Here is a 10,492-nt window from a genome sequence, read left to right as displayed (position 1 = left end):
CTGTAAAACAAACCTACTTAGAAACAGTGGGGGTAAATGCAGAGGTATTTGCACTGAATACATTGAACTCAAATACCAGGCAGTGGAGAAAAATTGGGTTTCTCATTTTGTGAAGAGGAATGCTATACAATCTTAACCAACTAGGCTACTGTGGACGGAGTACTAAAGAGCATACAGCAGATTCAGTTTTCAATAGTTTTCAATAACATGTCTGAATGTGTAAACAGTGAGATGTTACTGTTGATTATTTGTTACTACTTTCAGATAAAATTATGTTTTTTGTACTTGGCCAGTACTAGAGCCATTTGCCACATGAACTAAACAAGTTTTCATAAATCTGTATTCTCCCAGCAACACACATGCATGCACGCATGCACGCACGATGTACAATCATCAGAGGGCCTTCGGTGGAACAGGACTATTAGGGGACACCCTACTGCTTGCAACCTCTAGTGAACACAAAACATCCTCCTGGCAAATGGAGACAGTTTTTTTGTTTTTAACACGCGCACGCATCCCCCCCACCCCTCCAACCTGCTTTCAGGTGGTACACTGTAAAAAAAAATTCTCAAAGTCCACACATGGGAGCAAAGAGCACAAAACAATACAAAAGTGAATAAAGAAAACCTTCACTTTCGGGACCAAACCCATGTGCTACATTGCATAAAACAGAAAAACAAGTTGCCAAGAGCCATTTAAAGGGGCAAACAGTTTCCACTTTCAAAGTCCAAATATGAAAGCAAAAAAAATATCTGAAGACCAAGTCCAAATGCTAGGGGAGATTTCTGCACTACAACTTTTTGTAAAGCAGCCTGTTACGGAGACCATTAACACGTGAAGAGCAGCTACACCCTCCGACATTCAAGAAAAGCTTTTGCATTACTTCAAACGTATATTTGAGATGCTTTGGGTAGTCAACATTGAGCGCATACATCAGACCCATCATTAGTCCGAATGCCTTGGGAATATCAGAAATATTCATGACAGCCAGCTGTTCCTCCAAGACGAGACAAATGTCATTGGTCTCGATTGGGACCACATATCTGCCGATCTCTTCAGACACAATCAGGATCCCGACACTGGTTCCTTTCAAGGTATCTTCAACTGGATCAGTTGGCTGAAAAACAAAATCACCATGAAGCTAAATATTAAACTGATAACCAGGAAATGCTTTTATTATATTGCAGTTTGGAATACAAATACAGTATTTCAGTGTCTCATGCTATTCATGCTGCTTTTTCCATCTTTGGTTTGAATCTATCCTTCAATTCAAACAGTGGTTCCAAATCACACGTCAAGTCATTTGAGGAAGCTTTAAACCTACCTCACAGGTCTTAAGAAAGCTTGAGGGCTCTTCACGAAGGAAATGCGGCATGCCAAGTAAGACTGCTGTTCACTTATTCTGATTGGAATCCTGAAATGCAAAAGCAAACACCGACACATGCAAACACACAGACAGTGTTAAAAAGAGAAAAGGCTATTTTCACATCACAAAATGAAAGATACATGTGCAATACTTACATGAGCGTCCAGCCATCTAACAATGTCTTGGAGCTCTGCAATGTGATCCTCTTTTCTGAAAAGGTCAAGAAACCTGGGCAGATATTCATCAAGTCCACCAAAGAAGGAGCTCAGGAGATCAGTAGACATCAGACGGCTGAATTCCGCAAGGATCTTGATGCAGAATTAAAAAAAAAACAATGATTTAATTGTATACGCTCAACAGGTCATACTGGTAGTACCTGGTGACACTATGAAACAATAACAACTAACAGTACAGCAATGAAACAATTTTTAGTTTTCCTATGAACAGTGCTTTTAGTTTTTCCTGTGTTAACTGCTACTGTTAATTGGTATTATAATGTTGTCTGACACTTTGAATAAAAGCAGTGGGAGAGTGGGAAGCATAATACCTGTCTCTCCGAGAACAGTGCAGGCCATCTGGATTTGACCACACTCGCAAGAGGCTCATCATCAACGATCTCCTTTCTTCTCAAAGCATAAGTGTTTGCCATGGCTGCATCAATTATCTTGTTGTTGGGATTCACCTTTTTAAATTCCATCAGAAGTGTCTTCCTGTCCTCTTCAAGGGAAGTAAAGGTGTCTTCATCAGGTATATCTGGAAGGAAGTTGGTTTCAGATCGCCTTGGCTTCTTGATCTTCCGCTTAGTTTTCCCATCTTCAAACATTCGAGTCTTGTTCACCAACACTGCTGTACACCCGGCAGCACGTAACTTGTGCCGATAATTGCCCATTTTAAAATTCAAACTGTACTTCCAGCAGTACCAGCCATCTGTGGACCCTACCTCTCTTAAACAGGGATGCTTTTCTACCAATGCTTTGGCAACTTCTTCAATTTGTACATGTGATGGATATGCATCGATTCTGAACATCTCTCCAACAAGTCTGTCCAAGATTTCACTCTTGAGGCCCTTGAGGACCTCTATCCGGGAACCATCTTTGGCATATGCTTCATTTCCTCTCTTCAGCTTCAGTTCCACATCATAAGAGAAAGTTGGAATGCTAAAGGGCTCAGACCAGTTCTTCATCATATCAGGTGGGCTGGTTTCTGTAGATGATGAAGCAGATGACAGGCTGGCAGTGTCAAGGGTACTGCTGTCACTAACTGTCACCAAGTGTTGGTCAGGTGGCATCTTCTGGATTATTTTGAGGGTTGCTTTATCCTTGGGCAATTCTGTGGGACAGTTGAGGTTTATCAACTCATTCTGGAAGTCCGGATCTTCATACTGTATTACAAACTCATAACCCAGATTTAGCTTAGTCCTCAGAATCAACTTGAAGCCCTCCAGAGTCTCTGGGATTTCTTCTATCAACAGCCTCCTGATGTCATCTGGTGCCAAAACAACTCTGAGCAACATTCTGAAATGTGAAATCAAAGAATGATTAAAAAAAGAAAACAACAAGACATAATGACTGCAGTTAACCAAAGTCCATGGAGGGAGCAAGTAGACATGGTAGGAATAACATTATATTAAGTTAAAATATGTCCGGCATACCTTAATGAAGCAAAAAGGCTTTTGCTGTGACCAGCTGTCTTCCTTGAATGGTGTAGCAATATAATGGTTCGTAGTGGTTCAAATCTTCAGGTTCAACCAGAAGAAAACCTGCAGAAAGTGCTCTAAACAGTTCAAAAGAGCCTAAATGCTCAATATACACAGATTGAAAAGGTTCAATGATAAACATTGCCTTATCAGCCACAATGAGTAGTTTGACAATCTTTCCAAAATCAGGTAGTCCACTTGTGCTGCCAAATGAGACAAACATTCCTTCAGAATATGTGGTCCCATGTCGAGTAATTGTTGTTGTCAGACAAACAGACATAACATTTGTGTACTTCCTCTTAAGTGCCTGCTTTATACTGTTGTCCAAAATATCAGTACAGAGAGTAGAAGAACTGTGAACCTCAAGGTTTGGCTTGAAAAGGCTGGGCAGCTCAAGGTAGTAGCCAAACATAAGTTGGTGTCTCTTGGCTAATGTCAATAAAATGTTTTTGAAATTGTTCACATCACGCACAACTTTTAAAAAAAAGCTGTGTTTACCCTCAAAACGGATTGTACAGAAGTTCAATAAAGGACCAAAACAATGAATGAGATTTGGATAATGTTCGAGGTAATGGTGTTTTGGTTTCAATGTGAAGTTAGGGAACACCTCTAACAACAGATTCCTGTGATCAGATATCTTGGATTCCAAAAAGCATATGGTTGGGGTAGTGAATACAGATAAGGAAATAAGTTCAACAATCAATTTCAAATCCAAAATGATACCCCATGTCTTATCATTTTCAGGAACTAAATGACCAATCATAAGGGGAAGTAATCTGAGTAGTGACAAATTTTCGTGTCCGTTACCTCCAATTGAGCCAGTTGTTTTAAACCTTTCTTGTATTTTCTGTGGACGGTTGGTTTTGTCTTTAAATCTGTATGGAAAGTTTTGGATGGCATAATTAAGGTCATCAAGAGAAAAACAGCCCCTGCCAATTAAATCAGACAAACACAAACTGAGCTCAACAGGAACCACCCCCTCTAAAAGGTCATGTAGAACGTCGGGTGGGAACCCTGTTGCTGAATGAAAGTGTTTTAAATTGTTTAAAACACAGTTAGCCTTTACACCCACAACGCTCTTCAGCTTTTTATCCCTACTCAGAGCCAAAACATTTTCGTCCACTGATGCTCTTGTACGAAGCGTGAATGACCCATCTTTCACTTGACTGGTCTGAAAATCCTTCCGGCTTCCTGAACAAAACCTACAGCATTTATCAACAATGAAGCATTCTTGGAAACCAGCCAGTGAATGAGCTGCTAAGTTATCTGCTGATACAAAAGCAATCTTTCTATGTATACACCTTTGGTTTCTAGTTGCTCAATGTCTCTAAGAAGTGGCTCTAGAACAGCAGAATATCCATATGTTTTCACATCAGAAGTATGACACAACAGAGCAAGATTGATTGATGTTAAGGATGACCTATAAAGAAGGGGTAGGTTTGCCAAAACCCAGTAAACAGCACAAATCTTATGTTTTTTCTTTAAAGTACCTAAAGGGTTACACACCTCAAAATCATCAATATATAGCCCTAAGGCAATTCGGAACACACCTGCAGAGAAAAAAATGTTTTCTTGGAAATATTTCCCATCACGAAAACTTTTATAGAATCCACAATTTGACCCAACATCTTCGTCTAAGGCCTTGTCAAGGACATCATCCCTATTCAACAGCTCTGTCAGAACAGGTAAAAGCGGAACATGAACCTCTTTCCTGCCCTTTGCTGAATCCAAAAAGTACTCCACTGGCTCAATAATCTTAAAATTTTGCCTGAAAAAAGAAGCTCTCTTATGTTCTGTGCCCAATTCACCAGATTTTGACAAGAATGAAAGTGGCACTGACTTATCCAATGTATCCGCTATTAGTGTAAATGTTGATGGCTCTAAACTGATGTTGTGCTGGGAAAGTACTTGTTCTATGGACTTCTTGCTTAGTTCCCCAGTGAGCACACTAACCTCATAAAACTCATCAATGATTTCCTGAGTGGCTGTCTTTGAAACGTGAAGAAGCGTTTGCATGCGCAAGAAAAGGGATGCCAATTTACGCTGCAAACACACCTCATCAGTAATTTCAACATTTTCTAAAACATCTGCAACAGGCTTATTGAAACTAAGCAAATCTGTATTGTCCTGAGCTTCCTCACCATTCTCACATAAATGGTTGCGTACCAACTCAAGTCTTAAATTCTTTATGCCAGCAGAACTGTGATGTCCTGTAAAGGTGGAATATACAGTTGATTGAAATGAGCAATCCTGGTAAGGGCACTTCACGGTTTCCTTATTTTTCAGATGGCTACGCAAATGTGATAAATACTGTTTAAGGTTACAATGTTCACAAAAGCTGCACAATGCACAGAGTATTTGAAAAGTCAGTGGATCTGAAGACCCTTTCTCCTGCTGTTTTCCATGTTGCTTGAATAAATGTCTGTTAAGGTCAACTTGCCTTCGGAATGTGAAAAAACAGTCAGTAAAGATGCAAGGCAAGGGGCAAAAACGGCTGTGGTGTCCGTGCTTCAGAGTGTAATGCCTTCTGATGTTTCTCTGATTGTAGGTTGAAAATGGGCACAATTTACAAGTCCACTTCATGAATACGGCATCATCATCTGTAACATAGAAAAATATATATAATATATCTGAGATATATGTAAAGCATTAATACAACATACATTATGATGAACTAGGTAGGCTATCTAGATCTAGGTTTCTTTAATAACCTACATTAAACATGATGAGAATAAAGTTGGTGGTCGTTGATAATTCTTAATAGTGTCACAACAATACAACATTAAATAATAGCCAGCAGCGCACATTTCATTTTTTTTCCGTTTTCTTACTGAATGTGCTACCATTTCTATGTAAGGAAACCTAAGCTTCTGCCTGGAACTATGTAAACGAATATATATCACCTCTCCTGATAATTTATTTGATTCAATTTTAAGTTGTTAGACAGTTGTCAGTGTTGGGGAGGAAGAACTAACTGGCTGATGGTCAAGGCAAGCATAAGTTAGCTACCCATTGAACATAACCATTTGAATAACTCGGCTTAAGCAAAAAACAACGCCTCCGAAACTGTTTTTGTAGGACACATGAGGAGGAATAACTATAAAGGCTAGAGGAAATGTTTTCTTCAAGACTATATTACAACATCTAAGATGTCAGTTGATAGCTAGCTTTTGCTGCCATGACTAGCTATCCTAGCTATCCTTTGATATACTATTAAATATTTCGCTCAGCAATAATATCCACGAATCCAACCGTTATTTAATAATATAAAATAGTTCTATTCATTTAGTGGTTGTGTTCTTAAGTTTACTCACCACAAGCGTTGGATGGTTAAGGATTGGATGCAAGCTCATCTTCCTCCGTGTGCTTTCCTTTAAACAAGGCAGGTGGTGACGTGGTGAACAGAACTGGCGATAGGTGGCAGTATAGTGCATGCGTAGGCCAAGTTGTGTTAACTTGCTTTTTTTTGTTGAAACAACTACATGCTTGTTCATTTAACTTAGAATGAAGTTGAGTCAGTAAAAACTTAGTATTTCTTTTTGTTTGGACAAATCCAATAGACTTTAGTTATATCAACATAACAAACACACTTGAAACAACTAAATTGCAGTGTCATTTTTTACAGTGTACCATCGTACTTGTCATTCATCGCCACTCTGCTTTGCCTTACGGGACTAGAACCCATAATCTCTTGATTCTGAAAGAACAAGTCTGGAAGCCACAGTGGTCTAATGGATAAGGCACAGTTGTCTTAAGGATTGTGGGTTCATATCTCATCTGTTGTGAGGTGGAGGAAGCATGCTACTCCTACTTATCAGGCCCATTCTAGCAAAGGATTGGTTTTCATTGGATCCATCGGCCTTGGGGTTATGGGCACGCTTCTCCTACACCATTGAGTTTTTCTATACTAAAATAATATGATCAATAAAGTGGCAATGGCTACAGTCTAAAATATGTGGTCAAACCAGAAGTTCATACACCAGCATTGCAATGAAATATGCACCAGCTTTCATAGACTTACTGAAGAACACCTATTTCTAAACTACCAACTACCAGCCTGTATTTTCTTAACTTAGAATGCAGTGAATTCTTTGAGCACTGCATATTTTAGCTATCTTTTCCATTATGAAAACAATTGGCAGAACAAACCTGTGGAAATGTCCATCATGACGTGTGGTCTGAGAGACATTTTTTAACAAAAAAAAATGCCACATGCTGTAAGGCAGACAACACTCCAAAAAATATCAGTGTTAGACTTTCTGATGTCTGGTTTGATTGGACTGCTTAATATATTTCAGAAGTTTTAGCTGAGAAGATACGAGACAGGTTAAAGAAGGCGTGTAGATGGGTATGGAATTGGCTACACGTTCCCCACTAAAAGCTTTCCGCTGTTCTTGTCATCACGGTGTCAGACTGTAGATTGTGAAAGGAAACTTCTGTGGAACTATAGTGGCGTTGCATTTAAAGAGTTACTAGCAGAGGATGGTTTTGAGCCATCGACCTCTGGGTTATGGGCCCAGCCCGCTTCCGCTGCGCCACTCTGCTCTTGCTCTTTTCTGTTTGCCTGCTGAATTTTTTTCTTGCTGTCGGCTCAAGCGACCTCATTGCACAGATACATTCTCAAAACAAAACAAATATTAGTGTCAGGCTTTCTGATGTCTGGTTTGATTGGACTGCATACTAGATTTCAGAAAATGCAGCTGAAAAGATTGAGACAAGTTAAAGGAGGCGTGTAGATGGGTATGTAATTGGCTACACGTTCCCCACTGAAAGCCTACCATCGTACTTGTCATTCATCGCCACTCTGCTTTGTCTTACTCCAGATGGGACTAGAACCCATAATCTCTTGATTCTGAAAGAACAAGTCTGGAAGCCACAGTGGTCTATTGGATAAGGCACAGGTGTCTTACATTAAGGATTGTGGGTTTACAATCTCATCTGTTGTGAGGTGGAGGAAGCATGCTACTCCTACTTATCAGGCCCATTCTAGCAAAGGATTGGTTTTCATTGGATCCATCGGTCTTGGGGTTATGGGCACGCTTCTCCTACACCATTGAGTTTTTCTTTACTAAAATAATATGATCAATAAAGTGGCAATGGCAACAGTCTAAAATATGTGGTCAAACCAGAAGTTCATACACCAGCATTGCAATGAAATATGCATCAGCTTTCATAAACTTACTGAAGAACACCTATTTCTAAACTACCAACTACCAGCCTGTATTTTCTTAACTTAGAATGCAGTGAATTCTTTGAGCACTGCATATTTTAGCTATCTTTTCCATTATGAAAACAATCGGCAGAACAAACCTGTGGAAATGTCCATCATGACGTGTGGTCTGAGAGACATTTTTTAACAAAAAAAAATGCCACATGCTGTAAGGCAGACAACACTCCAAAAAATATCAGTGTTAGACTTTCTGATGTCTGGTTTGATTGGACTGCTTAATATATTTCAGAAGTTTTAGCTGAGAAGATACGAGACAGGTTAAAGAAGGCGTGTAGATGGGTATGGAATTGGCTACACGTTCCCCACTAAAAGCTTTCCGCTGTTCTTGTCATCGCGGTGTCAGACTGTAGATTGTGAAAGGAAACTTCTGTGGAACTATAGTGGCGTTGCATTTAAAGAGTTACTAGCAGAGGATGGTTTCGAGCCATCGACCTCTGGGTTATGGGCCCAGCCCGCTTCCGCTGCGCCACTCTGCTCTTCCTCTTTTCTGTTTGCCCGCTGAATTTTTTTCTTGCTGTCGGCTCAAGCGACCTCATTGCACAGATACATTCTCAAAACAAAACAAATATTAGTGTCAGGCTTTCTGATGTCTGGTTTGATTGGACTGCATACTAGATTTCAGAAAATGCAGCTGAAAAGATTGAGACAAGTTAAAGGAGGCGTGTAGATGGGTATGTAATTGGCTACACGTTCTCCACTGAAAGCCTACCATCGTACTTGTCATTCATCGCCACTCTGCTTTGCCTTACGGGACTAGAACCCATAATCTCTTGATTCTGAAAGAACAAGTCTGGAAGCCACAGTGGTCTAATGGATAAGGCACAGTTGTCTTAAGGATTGTGGGTTCATATCTCATCTGTTGTGAGGTGGAGGAAGCATGCTACTCCTACTTATCAGGCCCATTCTAGCAAAGGATTGGTTTTCATTGGATCCATCGGCCTTGGGGTTATGGGCACGCTTCTCCTACACCATTGAGTTTTTCTATACTAAAATAATATGATCAATAAAGTGGCAATGGCTACAGTCTAAAATATGTGGTCAAACCAGAAGTTCATACACCAGCATTGCAATGAAATATGCACCAGCTTTCATAGACTTACTGAAGAACACCTATTTCTAAACTACCAACTACCAGCCTGTATTTTCTTAACTTAGAATGCAGTGAATTCTTTGAGCACTGCATATTTTAGCTATCTTTTCCATTATGAAAACAATCGGCAGAACAAACCTGTGGAAATGTCCATCATGACGTGTGGTCTGAGAGACATTTTTTAACAAAAAAAAATGCCACATGCTGTAAGGCAGACAACACTCCAAAAAATATCAGTGTTAGACTTTCTGATGTCTGGTTTGATTGGACTGCTTAATATATTTCAGAAGTTTTAGCTGAGAAGATACGAGACAGGTTAAAGAAGGCGTGTAGATGGGTATGGAATTGGCTACACGTTCCCCACTAAAAGCTTTCCGCTGTTCTTGTCATCACGGTGTCAGACTGTAGATTGTGAAAGGAAACTTCTGTGGAACTATAGTGGCGTTGCATTTAAAGAGTTACTAGCAGAGGATGGTTTTGAGCCATCGACCTCTGGGTTATGGGCCCAGCCCGCTTCCGCTGCGCCACTCTGCTCTTGCTCTTTTCTGTTTGCCTGCTGAATTTTTTTCTTGCTGTCGGCTCAAGCGACCTCATTGCACAGATACATTCTCAAAACAAAACAAATATTAGTGTCAGGCTTTCTGATGTCTGGTTTGATTGGACTGCATACTAGATTTCAGAAAATGCAGCTGAAAAGATTGAGACAAGTTAAAGGAGGCGTGTAGATGGGTATGTAATTGGCTACACGTTCCCCACTGAAAGCCTACCATCGTACTTGTCATTCATCGCCACTCTGCTTTGTCTTACTCCAGATGGGACTAGAACCCATAATCTCTTGATTCTGAAAGAACAAGTCTGGAAGCCACAGTGGTCTATTGGATAAGGCACAGGTGTCTTACATTAAGGATTGTGGGTTTACAATCTCATCTGTTGTGAGGTGGAGGAAGCATGCTACTCCTACTTATCAGGCCCATTCTAGCAAAGGATTGGTTTTCATTGGATCCATCGGTCTTGGGGTTATGGGCACGCTTCTCCTACACCATTGAGTTTTTCTTTACTAAAATAATATGATCAATAAAGTGGCAATGGCAACAGTCTAAAATATGTGGT

At 40.1% G+C, this 10,492-nt stretch overlaps 1 protein-coding gene across 3 annotated transcripts; it reads right to left on the bottom strand.

Moving 5' to 3' along the window:
- Window positions 1-498: 498 nt before the first annotated feature.
- Window positions 499-4,339, bottom strand: LOC116224709. Of its 3 annotated transcripts, XR_006152951.1 has the most exons (5): window positions 3,870-4,339; window positions 3,018-3,125; window positions 1,914-2,880; window positions 1,325-1,674; window positions 500-1,117 (listed from the first exon to the last, which is right to left on the bottom strand). XR_006152951.1 is itself a non-coding variant. In XM_031585358.2 (4 exons), exons 3-4 carry the CDS (start codon window positions 2,877-2,879, stop codon window positions 1,489-1,491), a joined length of 1,152 nt encoding a protein of 383 aa, XP_031441218.1. In that variant the 5' UTR covers window position 2,880; window positions 3,018-3,125; window positions 3,870-4,339; the 3' UTR covers window positions 499-1,488. The 3 variants fall into 3 exon arrangements, 1 of the variants encoding a protein (XP_031441218.1); XM_031585358.2 differs by having other exon boundaries at window positions 499-1,674; XR_006152952.1 differs by lacking the exon at window positions 3,870-4,339 and having other exon boundaries at window positions 3,018-3,849.
- Window positions 4,340-10,492: the final 6,153 nt, after the last annotated feature.

The sequence above is a fragment of the Clupea harengus genome, chromosome 18, assembly GCF_900700415.2.
Source record: "Clupea harengus chromosome 18, Ch_v2.0.2, whole genome shotgun sequence".
Classification (NCBI taxonomy): domain Eukaryota; kingdom Metazoa; phylum Chordata; class Actinopteri; order Clupeiformes; family Clupeidae; genus Clupea; species Clupea harengus.
Note: the sequence above shows the minus strand (reverse complement) of the source record. Positions and strands in the feature narration are given on the sequence as shown.

Coding starts and splice junctions, on each gene's coding strand:
- LOC116224709 (XM_031585358.2), bottom strand. CDS start 2,879: ATGTTGCTCAGAGTTGTTTTGGCACCAGATGACATCAGGAGGCTGTTG. Junction 1,675..1,913: donor CACTGTTCTCGGAGAGACAG/GTATTATGCTTC, acceptor TTCTGCATCAAG/ATCCTTGCGGAATTCAGCCG.